This window comes from Hirundo rustica, chromosome 4 (assembly GCF_015227805.2).
Source record: "Hirundo rustica isolate bHirRus1 chromosome 4, bHirRus1.pri.v3, whole genome shotgun sequence".
Lineage (NCBI taxonomy): Eukaryota > Metazoa > Chordata > Aves > Passeriformes > Hirundinidae > Hirundo > Hirundo rustica.
The window spans coordinates 61,158,086-61,180,333 of NC_053453.1; the positions used below are offsets into that span (position 1 = coordinate 61,158,086).

General features: G+C 42.2%; 1 protein-coding gene across 4 annotated transcripts; it reads left to right on the forward strand.

Annotated features, from left to right (window-relative positions):
• The first annotated feature begins 179 nt into the window (after positions 1–179).
• PARVG (parvin gamma) lies at positions 180–21,763 on the forward strand. 4 transcript variants are annotated; one of them, XR_005700691.2, is made up of 14 exons: positions 180–310; positions 5,626–5,727; positions 6,226–6,290; positions 9,107–9,209; positions 10,251–10,391; positions 10,792–10,907; positions 11,754–11,809; positions 12,685–12,707; positions 14,659–14,720; positions 14,835–14,903; positions 15,743–15,844; positions 19,362–19,434; positions 19,511–19,590; positions 21,396–21,493. XR_005700691.2 is itself a non-coding variant. In XM_040063337.2 (13 exons), the coding sequence occupies exons 2-13, from the start codon at positions 5,649–5,651 to the stop codon at positions 21,473–21,475; spliced, it is 969 nt and encodes a 322-aa protein (XP_039919271.1). In that variant the 5' UTR covers positions 180–310; positions 5,626–5,648; the 3' UTR covers positions 21,476–21,763. The 4 variants fall into 4 exon arrangements, 3 of the variants coding, with proteins under 3 accessions (XP_039919271.1, XP_058276421.1, XP_039919272.1); XM_040063337.2 differs by lacking the exon at positions 19,511–19,590 and having other exon boundaries at positions 21,396–21,763; XM_058420438.1 differs by lacking the exons at positions 19,362–19,434; positions 19,511–19,590; positions 21,396–21,493 and adding an exon at positions 16,080–16,942.
• The last annotated feature ends 485 nt before the right edge of the window (positions 21,764–22,248 follow it).

Here is a 22,248-nt window from a genome sequence, read left to right on the forward strand (position 1 = left end):
GAACAGTCATGCCTTTTTAATGCTTTCTGGTGTTGCAGGAGGTGCAGGGCTGCATGTTTCCTGCCCTTGTACTCCTGTTTATGTCAGCCTCTGCAGCAGGGACCAGCACACAGACAATTACGTTCCGGATGGGGCCATGGTTTCCTTTTTAAGAGCAGAGCACTGCGGCACAACTTCCCCTTGTGCGCTTTGTGCTGCCTGCATGGGAGACCTCCGAGCCTGGCCTCAGCCCCCTTCCCCAGAAACTGCATCCTGACTGCTGGGACAAGGTCCTGGAAGAGCTTCTGGAGAGTTACTGAAGGAGAGAATAGTAAGTTTGGAAAACGGGACTGCTTTGGGTGGCTTTTTTCATAATTAGTGTTCTTAACAGGAAGATTTTCTGTGTCTGTGTGGATTGTTCTTACTAAGATAGCACCTCTCCTGATGCTTATGAGCAAAGATGGCTCCTGAAAAGTCTGGAACTACACTGGGAAGTGAAAATAAGATTTAAACCAGGCGCACAATGGGCATTGTCTTTTTTTCCTTACTTACTTTTTAATTCTGGTTCCCCAAAGGTGGAAATATTACTATTAACATTCCCTTTTTGGTTTTTTTCCCCTTCTTTGTGTGATCTACTTAGGAAATGTGTTCCAGGTAGGCAGAGTAGGGTTTTTGTCTTTTCAAACAGGAAATGAAACAGTTAGGTAGCATTGGAAAGTGCCTTGTGAATATTCTACGGCTGATTTGTAAGCCAGAGACCCCCATTAGTGCTTTCTGTGGTGCCTTGGGGATATTTGGGAGCCAGGCCCTGTGAAGACTCATGGAGGAGAAGTGAGCTGCTCTGACCCAACTTGAGATTTTGTCGTTTCTCAGTAGTTGTGACATTGTGAGTTTGTGCAATAGCCCAGCTCCTGAGCTAGGAACATTTCACTTCTTAGCACCCATTGCAGGTGGCACATGAGAGATCAAACACCCCTTAGCTTTTGAGGCAAAGCCTGTACATCCGTGGTGTTCTCAGAGAACAAGCACTAATTCAGAGAATGCCATTTCCTTTGAATAGCCCATAATTATTTTATTTAAAGATGCCATGATGAAATGCCTGTACGGTCAGTATTCAAGCAGTTGTCTCCTACAGTGTTGTCCAAGTACTGATAAAAAAACTTGTGCAGGAGGATGGCAGCTGGAAAAAACAAGATGTCAGCCACAGCTCTGAGCAGCAATTTTAACTGATGGCGGCAGGGGCTAGTTGCAGCCAATAATGGAAATTCATGTGTGTGAGAACCAACTCTTCTGACCTTTCCTGTTTCTCATTAAACAGCTCACCCAAGGAGGTGTCCCAACCCTGGCATGTTCCATTTTATGTTGCTCCTGCAGTATGTAGCTCTCTGAAAGGCTGTTGCTGCGACCAAGCCTCACCAGTATGCTGCACATGAAGGACTGCTTGTGAATGCTAATTATCAGTAATAAACAATGAGTCCATTAAATGCTGAAGCACTGCAGTTCTCAGACTCTGAAATACATGTGGGAAATCAGTATTGATAAATGTGAGCTGAAATATAACAAATGATGGGCTCTTAATGGTGCGTTGCTATGTAGGAAAAAGATCTTGGCAATCTATTAGATAATTCCTGATTAAAGGGTCAGCAGCGATGGAAAAAAAGCAAACAGGATTTAGGAAGAGAAGAGCAGAGACCACTGTGAATGCTGCAGTGCACTTATCTAAATCTGGGCAGGTCTGGTTCCTAGAACTTCCAAAAGGCTGTGATCGTGCTGGAGGGAGCTCAGAAAAGAGCCCTGAGGATGACCAGCTGAGTTTTCCAGGGAAGGATGACTGTAGGCTGTGTTTTCTCGGTTTCAGAAAGAGATGGACATGGAGGGTTTGGGATAGTAGGGCAGGAATGACACAGAGCATTAACACAGTGGTGTGGAAAACGTGGATCAGTTGGTCTTTGCACAGTGCCTCCAGGGGAAGCTGGTGGGTCAGAGCAACAAACGAGATGGAGTTTCACTGATGTAGGGCCACACTCCAGCTCCTCACCGCTGAGTGGTGAGAGACAGACACGTTTGAGCGGGGAGTTCATGGGGAGTAAATGTGTTGACAGCTTCTAGAGACCAAGCCCCCAGCTTTGCTTTAGGAAGGCTGAACTGCAGACTTTTAAAGTGTTTTGCAGAAGTGTCTCTGTATCCTTGTACTGCTTTTGGGGTTGTGGTTTGTTTTTTTTCCCTAAGGAACTGAAAGGGACTAGGCTAGGTAATCTTACCCAGAGTAGCATTTTTAACTCTGACTGACACACAGGACTGAGGCCCTAGAGGGTATTATGCTACATTTTTGCAAATTCTGAATTTCAAGCCTTTTCTTACAGGTTTCCAAATTTTAGAGTGGCTTCTGATGTTCAGGTTCCTTGGCCAAAAAGAGCCTGAGCGTGGGGCAGGCAGCACACCCCACTTTGGCTGTTGAAGGAAGTAGGAGAAATACAAGTTGAAATATTGCAAAGCTGAGTAAGTTGTGGTTTACACAGGACATTTCTGTTATGAGCTGGACTTCCTCAAAGCATCACAGCTGTCAGAAACCTAATTAAAAGTAAGTTGTCCTCAGGTTGCTCTCTGTTAATTAGCTTCTCTCAGTTAATTTTGTCTGGGCAGTCTTATCTCAGACAGTTCAGTTGTTCCTCAGGCACTACCTCACTCAATTTCTCTTATCTTTCTTTATCAAGCACTATTTTAGAGATAGCATTCAGTTTTGCCACCACCATAATGAACTGAATTCTCTTGTGACCCTTTCTCCTAGTGGCTTGCTGGCAATTTTGTACCAATTTGCTTTAACAGATTGATGTGCAAAAGCAGCCAATTGCTGTATTCCACCGATATTCTCAGCTTTGGCAAAATCTGTGTTCAAACACGTGTTCATAATGCACTTTGACTGGAGGCTGTAAGAAATATATGAAAGCCTTCAGAGCAGCACTGTGCTGTTTGGTGTATGAAGCTATCAAGCAGAGCAATGTCACAGCATTTTCAGCAGGTGCCTTGCTCTGGGTCATGAGAGCATCTCACGTCAGGCACCTGCAGCAGCAGCCAGGGCGGTCTCTGGTATCAGAATGGAGGGAACTCCATTCCTGAAACTAGGATTAGCCACTCATTTAAATGCTCTGCTTTGTTCTTGAAAAGCACCATTCCCACTCATTTCACAAGGAGCCTTAGGAAACAGGGCTCCCAATGTGGGCACTCTGGTTAGAGAGTCCTCTCCTGAGGGAACCTCTACTACAGAGCATCTCGTTTTCTGTTTAACAAAGCACAAAACCAGACAGCATCCCCTCTTCTACAGTGGTCCAGCAGTAAAAGTCTTCGTGGTCATCACATCTGCTCTGCTCTGACTTGCAGAGATTTTTGGACTGTTGGGAAGGATGAGTTCTCTTACTCTTTCTAGAACCGTAGTCTGCTATAAGTGTCCAGAGTCCTCATTCTCCTGTAATTTCTTTCACCTCTGATGGCCACAGTACAATAGGAGTTTGTAATTCTGATTTCTGGCAGAAATGCACATTCTTAAACCAATGTGCATTTAGTTTATGAAGAACCATATTGCTTCTTGCATGTCTGGAAGGCTGGGCACAGAGAGTGGTGGGGAATGGAGTCAAATCCAGATGGTGACCAGTGTCAAGTGGAGTTCCCAGGGCTCAGCACTTAAGTGGCTCTGTCTCCCTTGGAGCCCCTGCTCCGTTTTTGCCTCAGCTAGCTTGACAGAGAAACCATGCCAGAAGGAATTTTCCCTTCAGGGTCCCAAAAGATCCCAGAGAGGCTGCAAACTTTTTCTTTAGAGAGAGCAGGTGTTCGTTGATGGCAAAAGGAAAGAGTCTGCCCTTGGTCCAGGGGGAAGTCACGGCTTTATTCTGGGGTCCTGCCACCGCAGGGTCCAGAGATCAGTCCAGTCCCCATCCCTGTCCCAAGAGCCAGAGGGATTTCCATGTGGTCCCAGGGCTTTTACCCAGGGGGAAGGGGCTAGAGGCAGGGACAAGCCACTACCCAATCAGGGATAAGGTGGGAGCCGAACAGAGTTGGATTACATTCCAGTGTGGGAGGATGGGTGGGGAAAAGGAGCAGAGACAAACCTTGTGATACATTTTCCAAGGGAACAGGGGGGTACAGAAGAAACCATTACAAAACCCAATATAAAAATGAAATACAATATAAACCCAAATAATGCACTACAACAAGCACTGGGGCCGGTCCTGTTCAATATCTTTATTGATGATCTGGACAAGGGGATCAAGTGCACACCCAGTGAATTCATGGACAGCATCCAGCTGAGTGGGAGTGTGGCTCTGCTGGGGGGCAGGAGGGCTCTGCAGAGGGATCTGGACAGGCTGGATCCATGGGCCCAGGACAGAGGTCTGAGGTTCAGCAAGGCCAGGTCCTGGGTGCTGCCCTTGGGTCACACCAACCCCCTGCAGCTCCAGGCTGGGCAGAGGGGCTGGAAAGCTGGGAAAGGCCCTGGGGGTGCTGGGACAGCGGCTGGACAGGAGCCCAGGTGGGCAAGAGGCCAGTGGCACCTGGGCTGTGCCGGCCATGGCGTGGCAGCAGGGCCAGGGCAGTGACTGTCCCCTGTGCTGGGCACTGCTGGGGCCACACTTCAGATCCTGGGGCACTTCTGGGAACCGCAGGACAGGAAAGACACTGAGGGGCTGGAGCGTGTCCAGGGAAGGGAACGGAGCTGGGGAAGGGTTTGGAGCACCAGGAGGGGCTGAGGGAGCTGTGGGGGCTCAGCCTGGAGAAAAGGAGGCTCAGGGGGAAACTTCTGGCTCTGCACAACTCCTGACAGGAGGGGACAGCCAGGGGGGTCGGGCTCTGCTCCCAGGGAACAAGGGACAGGATGAGAGGAAACGGCCTCAAGCTGTGCCAGGGGAGGTTCAGGTTGCATATGAGAGAAAAGTTTTGCCCCTGAAAAGGCTGTCAAGCTTTGGAAGGAGCTACCCAGGGAAGTGTTGGAGTCACCATCCCTGGAGAGATTCAAAAGCAATGCAGATGTGGCACTGGGGAACATGGTTTAGTGGTGGGTGAACAACTGGGAATCAATGATCTCAGAGATCTTTTCCAGTCTAAATGATTCTATGACTCAACACTAGAATTTGTAAAAGAGACTATTCAGATGCCAATAGCTGTCCTGGTTTCCCCACAGCTATATCAGCTGATCTAATAAAGGGAGCTGCTTGTATTTAGTAACTTGTCTCTGTAACTTAACTACTGCATTCTTGATTTTTTTTTTTTTTTTACCTAAAGTATTGGTAATTTTTTAGATTTTCTAGCGCATATCCGTTAATATGTCATGACTGAAAACATCTTTTTCACTTCAGTTGAAATAGGATTTTACTGATCTAATACAGAGAAAATACAATTAAATGTAATTAAAACAAGTTTTAGAGTTTTAGTTCAGGTCCCTACATTTTGATGATAAACAGGAAAAATGAAAGTAATTTTTAATTTCTTTTTCTTTTCACACACTTAAATGTATTTTCTGATTTTTTTTTTAAAGCAGCTAGTGATGAGGTAGAAACTGATAAAAAATCCTCCAGTTTGTTTGTTGTCTTAGCACTAATTTTGATCTTAACATGCCTTTACTCATGTTCCCTTCCCCCCAATGTTTTTTTTTTCCAGTTTACCAGGAGTGATTAAAGACAATGGATCCAGACTTTTTAAATGCATTTACACAGCCTTCTACACTTGATCGATTCCTAACTGAGGATGCCATCGCTAAAGGTATGTGCTTTATGAACTAAGATAGAAAAAAGACCAAAGAACCACCTGAAGGGCCAAACAGAAAATGTGTTGTACAAATGAATTGTGTATTTTTCAGCAGTGATCCCATGGCTGTATCAGAAATGAGTAAGCTCTGTGTGTATAATTTGGCAGCTGACTCTTCGGAGGCAGATCATGAAGAAGCAACACCAAGTGCAGCTGGTTCTTTAACTGAAATTTAAGTTTCACACATGTTGATCCGACCAAATGTTTTCCCCTTTTTCTAGAATTGTCCATCTGCGTTGTACAAGTACACTGAAGCATAATTTCCAACAGCAGGCTTAGTAGTCTGCTATACCGGTTTCTTGCTCAGAAGGAATTAGTTAAAATGAAAAATAAATGTTTTTACATAGGGCAATTAGCCATATTGGGAATGTCAGACTAATAGCAGATTTAGCTGCAAAATTGCTTGAGCCATATCTGATAATTGTGATGGATCATGTTTGCTTCCTCCCACAGGTGAGAAGAGGAAGCTCATAAAACCGTCCTCAAGCAACAATCCCAAACTGGAAGAATTGAAACTGGTACCACTTCTTTTATTGCATAGTTTAGCCCTCACCTCGAGTTGTGTTAAAGGAAACAAAGAACCTGGTTCTTTAACCTTTCAGCCCTGTAAATTGCCTAGCTCTCTGACCCCAGTCCCCCACTCTCTCCAGACAGGAATGAGCTCTGCTCTTGACATTTGGGCTCCACACGAATGAAGCAGAGCTTTTGTATCAGCACAGTGTCAGGGTGGCTGGAGCCATACAGGATCAAGCTTCCAATGCAGTGAGCACTGCTGGGTGTGGAGTGCAGGTACAAACATCAGTGGCTTCTGAGGTGACATCTCTCCTAACCTGGGCTGTGTGGGTGAGCCACACCAGAAGCACCCAGTTGCTCTTTCATTGTGATGGCAACGAGAATCCAGCCAAAACACCGGGCTGGGACCACAAGCACACCCATGTGCTGTGACTAAAGAGACATATGATCAGTGCTGCACAGGTTTGCTGCACTGATCCCATGGTAACTCATAGGATTCCTCTACTGATTTGCAGCAGCCTTCACCAGCAGCTGGCTCAGCTGGCAAGGTGAACAGAGAGCAGAGGGGGATGGGATGAAGAGCATGCAAGCCACCAGGAATTCGGGGTGAAAGCTTTCAGGCTGCTGTATGGTACATTGCCTGCTTGAGGTAACTGTGAAGGATGAATCCTATTGTACAGGCAAATACTTTATTTCCATCTAATTTTGAAAATCTCCTCGGTGTGCTCAATCACTGTTTCAATTTCTCTAATGGCACAGTCCATGTAATGAAACTTCCTGGAAGAAAAGTGGCATGTGTATTATGAGACCAGCACTCCTTGCAATATGGAGGTGCTGAAATTGTTATAAATATGAAAAACAGCTTAAGATATGTGCTGTTGTTTGTATTTCGTACCATTAATAAACATGTAGGTAGATGTGTTTCTATATTAGGTATTCATGCACATCTGGTCAAAAAGATTTGATTTTGTGTCAGGTTTTCATGATGTTGTCATACCAAAGGGAAAGTCTGAAAGGTGGAGCTGAAAAATGCAATTATGTTGTCTACAGAAAGACTGGATTTGTTATTTTGAGATTGCCAAAAATGAAAAGTTTTCCTCAGTTATGAAAATTTATGTGAGCTTCAGTGCTTAATATATTTCCTGTCAGAGATTCTTGAAATGATGTTCATCACTGTCTAATGTATTTTCTTTGGGTGATGAGGAGATGGAAATTGTGTTCTGAGGGAGACAAGTCCTCTGGGTGCCCATCAGTGCCCCTTGATTGCCTTCTTAATCTGAAGATTTGATAGCTTCTCTAGAGAAACATTTGGGATGGAGACAGGGACAGGAAGGAATCTTCAAGGGAAGAACAAGGGAAGCGAAGAAACCCACTGGGGAGAGAGACTGTTTCACTGCCTTTTCATTTTGTGATGGCTTTAGAGAACTGAGAAATACGAAATGGCTCCCTGTAGTTGCTATAAATATCCAGCTGCATATAAAATAGAAGATGGTTACATTTGGAAGCCAGCAGCAAACTTCTCAAATGATTCCTTTTCTACTTTCCCTGTTCACTCATTTTTAGACACGAGGCTCTGCTCTGCAGCTGAGTGGGGCCCCCACATCTGGGCAGAAAGCAGAGCTGTGTGTGCTGCAGGCTGTGGATGTGGCTGTGTCGAGCTGGGAGAGCAAAGGAGAGATGCCATAGGTCTGTGTTCAGCAGTACTTGCTGCTTTCCCGACTTCCCTCTGCTGTACTCTTGTGTTTGGGGTACCACTCTACCCCTCGCACATCCAAAGTGTCCCCAAGAATCAGCTGAAGAGATGAGCTTTCTTCTCTTGTTGCTTCTTAGCAGAGGACATGTATTGAAGTTTGACAGCTTCTCAGTTCAGGCCTTTTTGTTTCTTGTGCAGTTCCAGACATCTCAGAGACTTTTCTTTTCAAACCCTTCTTACATTTTTGTTAGTGTTGGCCAGCTTACAGGAATCTGCTACGAATTTTCTCCTCTGTTTACAGCAAGTGAGAAGGATATTATCCACTCCAGACACTCACTCATAACAATCACAGCAATAAAAGCAATATCCTTCCCCACTACAAGAGGGATGTCCAGGTTGGCAGCCAGCTGGAGCTACTACTTTTCTGTTCTGCTTCACCAGGTCCTCTTCCCTTTCTCTCAACACTTGTGAATATAACACATGCTTGGAGAAGTGCTGAGGAACTGCTTTGTTCTCCTGTCTAGGAGCACATTTTGTTCCTCTCCTTTTGTTGTTCAGACCTTGGCTTCCTGAGCAGCTTCCCCTTGCAAAGGCAGGAAGGAGGTTGGGAGGCCAGTGGGAGAACTGCCATGTGAGAAAGTTCCAAGGAGGTATTTGGGGACTGAGTGGTACAATATTGCAGAAAGAAAAAGAAAACAAAACCAGGAGATGAGAGGGAGGAGTGCTAGTAGCATGGATGAGTACAAGAAACTACCCACAGAAAGAGCCAAGCCTCTTTTCTTACAAACTTCTGCCTGGCAGTTGAATTTGTGTGAATTCTGTGATGTGTGATGAAGGCAGGGGATGGGAAGTGTACTGTGCCTTTTCCCTGGTGGAAGTGGGAGGAGGGTCTCTTCCCAGCTGTATAACAGAATTCCTTGGAATACAAGTAGGGAGATGTCTATCTCCCTTGAAAATTAGGAAAAACTAACCCTATAAAAAACAACCAAAAAGCACAAAGGAATTGGAGGATGAAAGCAAACCAAGATCTGAGATAAGGGGCTAAAGAGAGAGGTTGAAACAGAATATATCACCGAGTGCCGTATTGTCTAACCAACAGGAATATGATTGCTTTGTTTTCCCCCACAGTTCTTGACTGAGTGGATCAACAGAACTCTGAAAGAGGAACACATCGTAGTTAGAAGTCTGGAGGAAGACCTGTATGATGGGCTGGTACTTCATCATCTCCTAGGTGAGCTGCTCCTTGGAGTTTAGTTCTTGCAGACATCTCATGGAGGAATTTTCCAATCAGATAATAAACCTCAGGAATCGCACTTGCAGGGACCTGCCGTCACCTCTCACTGCACTGAGGGCCAGCTGTGATAACCACAGTTCTGAACAAATTCCCAATTGTTTTACATGGTTATTTTACTTCTAAGAAATTCTTATTACCTGCTAGTTGACATAGTAAAAAGGTTAACTATGAAGTGTGAAATTCAGTGCTTCTGAAATGAAAGAGGGTTTCATAAACCAGGGATGCCAAGGTGGCTTGTGGGGCTACTGGAAACACTGGATGGAATCAGCACTGTAATATGTGTTCTCCTGCCTTAAAAAAACCCCCAAAACAAAACATAAACAAAACCAAACCAAAATAAACGCCACCCCCCAAAAAAAAAACCCAAAAAAACACCCCAAAACAAAACAAAAAACAAACAAAAAAACCCAAAACAAAACCTCTGGGTCTAAAGAACTGTTCTGGTACTGGAACTGGTAAAAATCTAAGAGGATTTTGGCACTATGAGGTGCTTGTATAAAAACGTGCCCTCCTGGAGCAGCCTGTTATCTATTTCTATTTTTCCATCTCTTCTGTCCCTACTACATTTTTCTTTCCATTTTCACTCTCTTTGGGAATACCTTTTAGATCTGTCTCCTTTCCTACCAAGGCTGAGAGCAGCACATGAGCAGAACTGGATGACTTTCATGGTTTACTTGCCTGAGAAATGAGCTCGGATTTCTTCTATATATGAGTGGTTATTGACTTTGTACATTATCTCCAGGAAAGATTCACTCCTTGGATTTCTGTAGAAGGAATGTAAAGAGAGCTAGGGCTGGGGGATGATGCTACAAGGAGTGACCTGAGTCCTCTCCCTTTTGCAGAGCTCTTAAATTATATTGAACATTTAAAACAAGACTTTGTGTGCTTTGCTTTCATTTTATGTTTCTAATTATTTTCTTTTTCCCTACAACGATGTTAAAATACATCTTTCTTCTTCCTATGGACCCTCTGTAAAAGAAAACCTAGGATCTCTCAAGCTGGATGTTGACAAGATTGCCTTGACAGAAACAAAACAGCGACAGAAACTCTCTGTGATTCTGGAAGCTGTGACCAAATGTTTGCAGCTGGAAGAAAGTCAGCTGAAATGGAGTGTGGAATGTAGGTGCAGAAGTGAAATTGAAGAAAACTATCCATCACAGGCTTCCTGTGCAATAAGGCTGCTGTGAGGCAATGTGCTGCCAGAACAGTAATTAAACAACCTGTTTTCAATTACTGGTTGAATCAAAAGTGAGTCAGAAATATCTGACCCCGTCTGGGTCTGCCTCCTCTAAGTGTGTGGCTTGTGGATCACTTAAGAGCCCTCAGCATGCCAGTGTGTCTCACTTTTAAGTTGTGCTATTGCTAAATTTTGATATTATATAAACCCCAGTCTTGTGTTCCACTGTGTTATGGCCCTCCATGACTTTGGGGTCATCTGCACAGGGAGAATTCATGATGTTGGAGGGAAGTTCACGTGTTTTGCACACTGAGCATTGTATTCTTCCTTTACACTCAATAGCTATCTTGGCAAAGGACTTACTGAGCACACTGCATCTTCTGGTTGCAATAGCAAAGCACTTCGAACCTACCCTGGCGCTGCCTCCGAACGTTCAAGTGGAGACAATCACCATCGAGGTATTTGTAGTTTCAGTATTTGTTACAGTAGATCCTAGAGTCCTTTCACAAGGCTAACCTGCTTAGAATTAGAAGTGTGTGTGCAGCTGTGAAAGAGATACTCGTATTTTCTGTGAACCACCCCTTTCAATTTCTGAGTTTGTTGGATTAGATTGAGTTTTCAGTTCAGATACTCTGTCTTTAAAAGGGGAAAAGCTCTGTCATGCTTTTCTTCCTCAGCCAAACAAGGGAATAGTCCAAACTGAAAACAGCTGTCGATCTCTATAAAGAAGAAAATAAAGAAATTTTGCTGTTATGTCTCAAAATAGAAGTTTGTATCCATAAGTCATAGAGGTTTTTTTAATGCTGAAGATTTCTTTCTTAGGTGGTGGGAGTTTTTACTCCCCTCCTGTTGGGGTATTATTCTCTCCAAGAAGACATCTACATGCTTTCTTCCTCTATTTTGGTATTGTTCTCTACAATCAGAGATCTACACGCTTTCTTCCTCTATTTTGTTTCTTAAAGTCAGTTCTGAGACTGTAGGAAAATATTGAATATCCCACAGTTTGGGATTTAATTGCAAAAATTAGCACCACCAGTGTATGTAAATGCAGAGTGCTTTTTACTGCTTGCAAGGGAAGAGCAGCAAACACCACGGACTGATGGGGAAGTATGAGATTTCCTGTTGCAGACTGAAGAGAGCAGAAGGAAGCAGAAATCTCTCAAAGTACCTGTACTAATTGTACTGGATTTATTGAATAAATGCCCTCTGATAATCATTTAAGGCAGCAAATAGGTAATGAAAACTTGTTTATGGAATGTTTTTTTGTGTGACAAACCCAACATTGTTTATTGTCTTTTCAACAGACCACCTCCAAAGGATTAAAGACATCAAATGTGGTGGAAAGTATCACAGAAAACAAGTAAGAGGGGATATATCTGGTTTTTACACTGTCAGTCAGAAAAGAAACATTGTGGGTGTGTTTCCCCTTACAAAAAAGTAGTTGGGATCATGATGATGAAAAAGAAGTAAGCCCAAGCATGCACCTGCATGTAAGTTGTTTTCTGATTTCCTCCCTTTTTTTAAAATTTCCCTCTTCATGTTTGGCATTATGGTGCAATACCTTTATTTATTCTGTATATAAACTTCTCTAAACCAATATGCATGATTATCCCCGAAACTTAACATTTGTCATTGGCATGTAATTTCATAACAAAATTCCAGGACTGTAAATTTACCTCTTCCAGAATAAATTGGAAATTTTCTAAAGCCACGAAGGTTTAAATCTTCTTTTAATTTGTTGCTGTTGTGTCTTTAAATAAAGAGGAAGGAGGGAATTCCTATTGTATTGTGAAAGAAATGTTTTAGCTTGCTGAGTGTGTGAGGTACTGTCATTATTAAAGGAATTAAGTAGTAGGATACCATTTATATACCAAAAAAAATGGACATAATTCTAAGAAGTAGAAACACATTTTCCTACTATTATTTTTTTATATGCCAGAACATCTTCAAGATCTAATATCATGAGCAGCTTGTTGGAAGAGGATATTGATGATTGTGCTTGTAAAATAAATGTTCATTAGTGTGTGGGCCAGTTAAAATCTCATATGCTTTCAAGACCCTACACAGATATATAGTGTACTTAAAAGTGTCTGTTGGAAAATCTCTCCGAGACAAAGTTAATGCCACTTTGAACTCTGTCTCCTGCTTTACAGGATAGCAGATAAGCAAAGCTTATGAATAAGATCAGCTCTGCTAAATCATTTTTCTAATTCTTGCTTTTTATTGCACTTCCAGAGAGAATATAGAAGCGCAGTCAAGTAAGTGCTGGCATTGCCAAGTTCAGTGTTTCATTATGTGCTTTTATACACCATGTCCTGATCCATTTTTACATCATGATAAAATCAGTATGCTCCCACTGAAGTTAATGGAGGCTCATGGATTTTTTCCTGGTGTTTTTCTCCGAATGTCTTCTGTTAATGCCTGTTCATACCAACACAATACAGCTTGGAAACTGGGTGGTCGCTTCGCCTGTGGGCTACAGGCAACAGATGGGAGGTGAAACAGGGCATGAAGGTGGGTTGGTGACCCAAAAAAGAAACCTGGCTGGGGGCTCAGTACAGCTTGGATTTGTGCATGGACCATGTTCCCTGTTGGAACTATTTATATAGGCTTCAGAGCCGTGGTTCTCGTTGCTACCGGTTTTTGTACTTTCCTGCCCACAGTTTGCAAATGAGATGTTGAAATCCACTGGTGCTCGGTTGTGGATGGCAGCTCAGCCAAACCAAAGTCCCCAGAACTTTTACCCTTAGGGCTTTTGAGGGCTGGGAAACACTTGAGGTGAAAAATGTCCCCGTGTGCAAAGCCTGCAGAAGGTCTGGGCACTGCTCAGGCTCCAGTCTGAGCTGCTCTTCCCTGCTGCAAAGGAGCATGTTGCATCCCCAGAGAACCAAGGCAACTGTGTGAATTCTCTGCTGTGCCCTTTATTTTGGCATTTTCATCCTTTGCAGAGGTGCAAACTATATAATTTGATATGCATTTATCACTTACTCCACAGAGTGTTCTCTAGTGTGGGCTGAAATTGCGAAAAAACCTCCAACACTCACCCCCCGCCCCAAACAACAACAAAAAAAGAAAATTGGCAAAAGAAAAAGGAAGAAAAAACCCTACCCCATAATTAGGTGTTTCTTGTAGTGGGCTGATTCTGCTGGGAAGAGAAAGCTGCAATTCACTCTTCAAGATGCTCTCTCTCTATTTTTTGACACAGGTTTCTTAGCAAAGAGAGAAATCCCAAAGCGTAGTTCCAGAAGAGGGCTCTCTCTGATTTGTTTGATGGATTCACCTATTCCCTGACATTACTCCTGCAGCAACCCCCAGACAGAGAACAGGCAGAACAGAGAAACCTGAGGAATCCCTTTCACGAAGGAGGCTTCTCTGTCACTGTCTTTTGGGAGGAATTTCCCTTAAGCAAAGCTGCCTTTGCTTTCCTGTGCTGTAGAAGCTGCTTCTCTCTTTAATTGTGCTGCCAGAGTGCCGCTCATTGCTCGTGCTTGAACCACAGCTGTGTTGTGGCTGGGTGAGGAGATGGATCCTGCTTTTGTACCTGGGCAGAAAGGGGAGGTAAAGGTGGGGCTTGGATGGATCTCATTTCCTTGGAAGTCTTTAGATTCCTGCTAGTTCTCTGGCACAGCTCTGCTGGCACCTGCTCGTTGCCCACTTTAAACTGGGAGAACTGGCTATTTTTGAGGTCTTTGACTTTTCTGAGAAAGGGCAGCATCTCCATATCTTGCCTGTGGTTTTTTAAAGGAAAGAGGATGGGGGGTTTTTTGGGTTTTATTTTTTTTTTTTCCCTGCAAATTTGGTGTAACTGGTGTTTTTATTTGGGGAGAGCAGTAAAACACAGAGCTCTTCTGCTCCCTGCATTTTATCCCAGAGGTTCAGGTTTAAAAAACATAAGTGAAAAGAGGTACACCCTAGTGATGTGCAACTTAGCCAGTGCTCAGACTGGTGGCAGCACAAACTGAGAACCTCTGCAGGTAAAATTTGCAGAGCTGAATGAAGTAAATTGTTTTCTGTGATGTGGTCGGGCTGAAGAGAAGCCTGTCATCCTGTCCTCTGCTAAATATAAAAGCAGCATCTTCCTCTGCCTCCCTGCTACTCTTTTCCTCCTTGGATTGTAAGCTGCAAATACCTTTCTCCTTCTGGAACCATATTAAAGCTCTGGTCTCTCAGTTATTCAAAATGAAACCAATTAATGTTGTTTTGATACAGAAAATGATGCCTTTGATGAATTATTTAGCTGTGCTCCAGATAAACTGGATGCTGTAAGAAAGGTAATTTACTTTTTTAGTAGACATCAAAATCTGTGAGGCCGAACTTAAACACTGAAAAACTTTTTTTTTTTTTTTTCCTCCTTTTCCCCCTTCTTCTCTTTCTTTGTTCTTTAGGTACTTTTGCAATTTGTTGACCAGCATGTTGGAAAATTAGGATTAAACGTGAAAGACATTGAATCTCAGGTAGTGTGCTCCAAACTGCATATTACCCATGTTTTCCATGTTTTGTCAGCCATTTGGGTGTTTCCTCTCACCATTAGGAATTCTTCTTATTATTACAGTAATTTGAAATTTGGCAACATAATGATTTTCAGGTTTAGGTTAAGATATCAAGCTTTGGTCTCTGAAGCTTCTGAAGCTAATAATTAATGCAAAAATACAGCCTTTGTATTAAATGCTGCCCTTGTAATGCTGCAGGGAGTAATTTTCAGAGTCTGCCCAAATCCTAAGGGTGTTCTCTGTCAGGATGGAAATAAAGGTGCCCTGAACACCAAAATGAAAGCCAAGTTGATTGTTGCATTTAGTGATCGTTGATGCTGCATTTGCCTCATGGTATGAAGGCCTTGTTATCATCACATTTCAGAGTCTCATCCTCTGAATGCAGAGCTTTAGAGTATGAAAAGAGAATTTGGGCTGAGCACCTTGTGCTCTCGTGAATGGGATGCACTTCTGGATTTTCCCAGTGGGCAACTGTAAGAAAAGAATGTTTAAAAGTGTTTTGTCATACATAATTAGGCAAAATTTTCTATTATTTGTAATTATGTGTTTGTGCTCATCTGAAGTATTTTCATTTTTGGAATAGATATTTTAATAGCTGTCCTTTTACAAGGTTGTATTTTCACAAGTATGCATTTGGGAGCCTTATCTAACTAAATGTGAAGTTCACCATGGAAGAGGTTGAGGGAACTGAGTCATTAGACTCTCTGCTTGCCCGAGTAACATTTAAATTCCTTTATTGCCAGAATGGCATTTACTGGAATAGTTTACTAAAGCCAGATAATTTTCCGGTAATTCTTATCTAGTTTTCAGATGGGGTTATCTTACTTCTCTTAATTGGACAACTAGAGGGTTACTTTCTGAATTTAAGGAATTTCTTCCTGACTCCGGCCAGCACCATGGAGATGGTAGGTTATGTGATTATTTAGAGCTTGAGCCATCAAACTGTGTGTTCTGCCTCTTGCTTCCACTGCTGCTGCTGCGTGTGAAGCCCCATGCCCACAGTGTTTGCAGGAGGGCGGTTTGGGGCACTGCCAACACAGGCGCTCGGTGCTGTCAAAATATCTCTGAACAGGTCGGTGTCCTCTTCAAAATTAGCATCTCATGGGAGGCAAACACCTGTTACTTGCATTTGTTTGGCAGGGCCATGCTTCTTCAGGCTTATGGTGAAAGCCAGGGCTCTGTGTGCTGGGGCATGGGTGTGTTCTCTTCTACCAGTCTGTCCTGCAAACAGGATTTGAAGAGGATGACGCCTCTTGCATAGCAGAACTGGATGCATGTGAGTTTCTTTCTGCTGCCCTAAAAGTATTACCTTAATCAAGACATGGCCAGAACATTTTGAAGGCCTCTTCTGTGTTTGGGAAATTCTTGAGAGTTTACATCCTTCCCTCCCTCAAAGCTGGGGGCTGTAACATACTCAGCTAGACCTGCTTGGCACTTTTTCCACCTCTACCAGGAAGATTTCATCTGTGCTTTAAAAGTAAAAGCTGTCACCAGCCAGAAGGAAGTGTGTGCTGGGCTGCCTCCTCCACAGGTCTGGAATGTTGATATATTTTGAGATATTTGAGGTATTTTCAGATTGTCTCTGGTGTAGGTAGGCTTCTTTTTTCATTTGGGCCACTGAGTAGCTCTGAAAATCTTGAAACTGTAGCTGTTTTTCCTGGTTTGTGCTCAAATCTCTGGAAGTGAGATGTGTCAGATCTTTTTGCTTGAGAGCTACTAGAGAAGAAAATCTCTCCTCTGGCATGGTTTTCATTATGGCTTCCCCACGCAGATGAAGCTTTCATCTTATTCCCAATCTTAGCACAGTTAATGCCCCTGGGCAATATTTATTTGTAATGAAAGGTCTCTGATGTCCTATATTAATAAACAAATATTCCCATGGAGCTTTTCATCAAAAAGTTTAAAAGCACAAGTTTTTGACACCTAGGTTCAAATGTTGTCAAAATGTCATTGCTGTCAGTTGGTAACTGTATAAAATATTAGGGAAAAAAAGTGGGTTTTTTAAATCTAAAAAGAGGGAAAATATATTTTGAAAGGTTGAATCAGACATAATCTCAAAGCATTTCCTTAGAGTTGTTTTTCTTCCCTTTCTCTTCCACTCTGTTTTAAGAATTGTTTGGTCTGTTCCCATTGAGTTGGACAGAAATTTTTAACATTTCCATTAGCTTTATTCAGAGGAAGTCACTGAATAATTTCTTATTTAAAATTTCATAAACAACCATTATTTTTGGTTCAGCCCTATTCTAGCCTCACAGATGTCTTTCTGGGAATGAGCTAGACCTAAAATTCTGGTACAAATCAAATCTCAGACTTCCTAGTTCCTACCTTGCCCATCACCGGCATCAGAGAAGAGTAGAATGGGGTTGGGCACCGCTTCAGTACAGTTCTTTACATAAAATATACTACATTTACAAAATGTAGCAATTTCATTTTAGCTAAGTTATGCCCAAGGACTGGACTTGCTGTTGAACAGTTTGCCAAAGTGGTATTTCCCATTTGTTTCTCCACCAATGCTCATTAAAAAATGAAAAGCGGGATGATACAACAAAAAGTATTGATCGAACATAGTTCAGCTGTCATTTGTACACAAGACGTGTCTTTCAATTCCCCTGTGCTTTCTAACTCCCTGTCATTTTAGACATTAATTGGTGCAGTAAAGTGTAAAGATGTACCTTTTGCTGGGATTTAAGAGATCTCATTTGTTGTTGGAATGGTGACAACCACATGCACTCTTGGGGCCAGTGTGGTGCATGCACCTTACAGTTCCTTCTAACCAAAACCATTCCATGACCAAAATTCAGGATGTGATCCTGAATTTTGAGGTGCAAGAAGACAAAACTGCATGTGGGTGGGTTTGCTGCAGGGATTTTTGGGGTGTTTATTGCAAAAAAAAAAAAAAAAAAAATTTACAGTTAACTGTAAAGAAGTGCAGCTCTGGGTGCTTGTGAGTGTAGAAAGGCGTGCATTTCCTGTGACAAAGAATACAATCACAAAGTAGTTCAGGCTGAAACTAGGGGTGATATCTGTGCAGTCAGGAGATGATGATGGCGGGCTTGTGTGCTTATCAAAACTGTGTGTACTCGGTACTTTTGCCAAAACAGGCCCAGAGCTGATGACATCCCAGATGCTGGGATGCTGGCTGCTGTGCAGTTGTAAATTCTAGAAATGTGTCCAGCTCTTTTGAGTCGGGAAGCACAGCTGGACAAAGCATCTTATTTTCAACATTTTCCTTTTCTTGGGTAATTATTGGCATTTCTGTCTGAAGATGCTTTTTGAAATGTTGCATGTTGTCACTCCTTGAAAATCCCCAATGCATTACGGAGAGGGAAATGTGCTTTATTTTTTTTTTTTTTTTTTGCCTGTGCTGGTTCACTAAGGAAACATTTGATTTATTCATTCCAATTGGCAAATTGTACAAAACTGTGGGGTCTTAAGCTCTCCTCTCTGTATCAGAGGAAGAAAACAAACCTGAATCCAAACAGGCAGTCTCAGTTACTTGTAAGCCAGAGAACCAGGTGAAAGATAAATCTGTTGCTTCACTTCAGAGCGCAGGGATTTTGCTTGGCTCATGCAGGGGGGATTCCTGTGCTTGTTGTCACAACATAACAGGGAACAGCAGCCTCCCAAAGGAAAAATTGCCCATTAGCTCAAGGAAGGCAGGAAGAGACAATCTGAAGTTCATTCAGGTCTTGTTACTCCTTTAGAGGAAGGGAATTTGCTAATTACCAGCCAAGTAAGCAACTACCCTTAAGCTTTTAGAAGGGGATATTACTTAAAAAAAAAAAATTGATTCCAACAACTCCTCTTGTGTGTGATGCTGCTTTTATGTGGGGAAGGGAGAGAAAAAGCAATGAGGAAAAATGAGAAAAAAACCCCTCAGCCTTCATTCATAGATGTGTGCTTAATTTTTGAGGAGTGTTATTAAGGATATCATCACCCCTATTAATGCGAATACACATTTTAGAAGTACAGCAGAAACTTCTAGCTAACAAGCATGCCTGATCTTTGCAATTCTGAATGAAATATGGAGAACTTCTTCCTTTTTGTTTGTTCCAAGTGTGGTAAGCACACAGGCATTGTTTAAAAATACTCAGAAAGAAACTCCATGCATGCATTACATCCAGTTAGCAATCTAGCTTGTTTTCCCTATTAACACAAGTCTTTTACATGCAAGGTCTATTTTTAAAGAAAAGGATTCTTCTGCCCACCTCATGGGATATGTTTTGCTGGAGATGGATTTTACATCTAATTTTATATGATAATTGGTAAAAATTCTGAAGAGCACTTCATCAAAACTAAGGAAAGGAATATGAGTACATATTTATGAATCAGTATCTTCAGCTACTAGAGAAATACTTTTTAAAGCCTTCTGTTGGTTAGAAAATATTGTCAGCTATAATAATATCTCTCTCTCTCCAACAGCTCCACAATGTTAACCTGGCACTGGAGTTGCTAGCAGAGGGAGGCCTTCTGCATTTTCCTGTGAATTCTGAAGGTGAGTCATGACATGCAAACTTACCTGGAATAGAATTTTTAACATCCCAGCTTAGCAAAAGTTTGGGTAATTGCAGGAAGCAGGCTCTGGAAATGACACTGACACATTTCATTATATGGCTGCCCTACAGCTCCTCATGCAGAACGAATGGTAGAGGTAATAAGATTTTTTTTTTTTTTTGAAAAATCATTATTTCTATAATAAAAACTTGGATTGTTATAAGTTTAGTAACTTTATACTAAACTTAAGCTGTTTAGTAATTCAGTATTTGTTAAAGATTTAAACCGGTGACAGCTCCTAGGGAAATTACAGCAGCTGAGCTGGAGGCAAAGCTATTCTCTTGTCTCATAAAAACTTTCAGTGCATTAAAAGCAAGCTTATTTCTTTGGGAAGATACCTTGAGGAATGTCTGGAAAATCAGAAACACTGATCAGTCTATTCAAACTCAGATGAGTGGTAGGTCAGTCTCCTGAACATTAAAGTCACAGGTTTTTAGTACTGTTATGCTTGGTTCAGACCTGGGAGCTGAATCTTGATATCCTTCATCCAAGTGAATGCTTTCATCACTGAATCAATGTACATGCATGCTCCTCTATCTTTCTCTGCCACAAAAACAAATAAAAAAGCTCCATTTGGATGAGTTCAGTTTTCCAACTAAAATACTTCACAGAATAATTTGATGCCAGCTCCTGGTGAGACAAGGGATGTAGTTAATTAATGGGCGGTGCTGTGGTTGCAAAGTCTGACCTCTTGCAGGGCACATAATCCCAGCACTCCTCTTTCCAACAAGCTTGATTCTGAATAAGGAAGTCAAATCTTTATTAAAAATAAAAAGAATTATTCCAGTTCAAGCTCCCTGTTAGTTATTTGTGAGTGGGTGCTTGTGTTGGGTACATAACACATGGCATGATGGAGAGGGAAAGAGAGGATTTATGACTTCCTTTGTTTTTCCTTTTGTTCTCTTTTCCCTACTGCTTTGGTGATGTCAGCAGTTTGCATGCTGGGCATTCATGAATTGTGGGCTTTTTTGCTGTGCTGCACAGAGCTGGGAGCCTGGAAAGCTAAAGAGCTTTTATTTATGTTAACATTAGCAGAATTACTGGTGTGGGCTCGGGTCTCCATGCTGAGATCCACCTTTTGTATGAAAAGAGATAAATGTGTGCTTTCCTTCCTCCCCTCTGGTTGTTCTGCACTGCCTCAAACACGGAGCAGATCAGTATGAGAAATACTGGTGTCAACATCTGCAAGACCTTTAGCTTCACTGGGGAAATCCTCAGCCAGTGAGTGAATTTAATATGATTTAGGGGTCCCTGCTACAGCTACACTATTTATCTCTTCAAGGATATCAGTTTACTAGTGTTTCTTTGTTAGTCTTTCTCCCAGTGATTTACGGCACCACGAGAAGAACAGTAAACCCTCTGAATCCATTGCCCTCTTCCACTGCAACTTTCAAATACAAAAGCAGTTTATATAGCCAAGAAAAAAGAAGCTGAAAACTAAATTAAAAAAACAAAAAACGACCCAAAAAACCAACAGAAAACAAGGCATCAAATAGCAGCAAAACATGATGGAAATATTACAGCAAAAAAAGTAAAGTGTCAGGTTAATTCCACCATGATTCCTGACACAGAATAATCACAAAAAACCTCAAGATATAAAGCCCCATTAAATAATCTACTCTGTTCTTTGCTAGTGAATTTCTTACTCTGCATTATTTGCCCTTAATTGTCTTCCAGCAATAGAGTGCAGCAGAAGTCCATTTTCTTCAAGATAATTTAATAAATTATTAGTTTCTACCTCTGTAGTTCCTATTTTGCTGCCTGTTGCAATTCAGTTGTCTAAGTTCACGTTATAATTGGGGAAAGGTGGGAGATTGTCTTTGGCAGGTGCAGTCTCATCCTGTTCCAGGGATTGCTAATACTTCCTATCTGGCTTTCTTGTCTCTGGTTGTGTATCCACAGATATTGTGAACGGAGATATGAAGGCTATAATGAGAGTTCTGTATTGCTTGTATTCCAAATACAGACCCAAAGAAGCATGAAGAGCTTGAGCTGCTGCCTTTTTTTTTTTTTTTTTTTTTCCCCTAGCTGACCATGGTGTGATTTTTGGATTCCCAGCTCTGTTCTCACTGTTCCTGGGCATGCACTGGTGTTCGACACTTTCTGTGTTAACATTGTATAGCAAATGTATTGTTCATGCAAGGTTTCACATATACTGCCTGAGAAACTGTAATTGTGTGTCCACAGCTGATATGCTGTGTAATTCTAGGGCTGTAGCTCTTGTTCCAGATCCTGCCTTCTGTTTTCTCTGAAACACGCCTGCTCCCCGCCCCCCCATCCCGGCCCCGCCCCAATGCTTTGAAGAAATTAAATGTCTGTTTGTTTATTCTGGGCTCTGCGTTCTTTGTTCCTGAAGGTGACTTTGAAAGTTGCTGTGTTCTCCCCATTTTTCTGCTTTGGGAAATCATTTGGGAAGCTAGAAGGAAGAAAGACCCATCAGAGTGGGAAGGCTGAGACACATCCGAAGTTCAAATCCTGCTTTAGAGAGATGGCCAGTGCTGTCAGACGAGAGGATATGAATTGGATGCCAAATGAATAGATAGCAAAAATGAAATCTGAATTTACCAAATGTTTGATTAACGTTTCAGTGCTCATTTGCTTCAATATAGAAAAGGCACTCAACACAATATGCTGGTGTGAGGCTGTGCAGGAACAGAGGGTTCTCCTGCGCAGCTGTAGAAAGATTCCCTTATTTCCTTGCTAAGCCAGTGCCAGACCATGTCCAGATCCAATTGCAGGTCTGACACAAACTCTG

Coding starts and splice junctions, on each gene's coding strand:
- PARVG (XM_040063337.2), top strand. CDS start 5,649: ATGGATCCAGACTTTTTAAATGCATTTACACAGCCTTCTACACTTGAT. Junction 9,210..10,250: donor GGTACTTCATCATCTCCTAG/GTGAGCTGCTCC, acceptor CCTCTGTAAAAG/AAAACCTAGGATCTCTCAAG. Junction 14,904..15,742: donor TGAAAGACATTGAATCTCAG/GTAGTGTGCTCC, acceptor ATTCTTATCTAG/TTTTCAGATGGGGTTATCTT.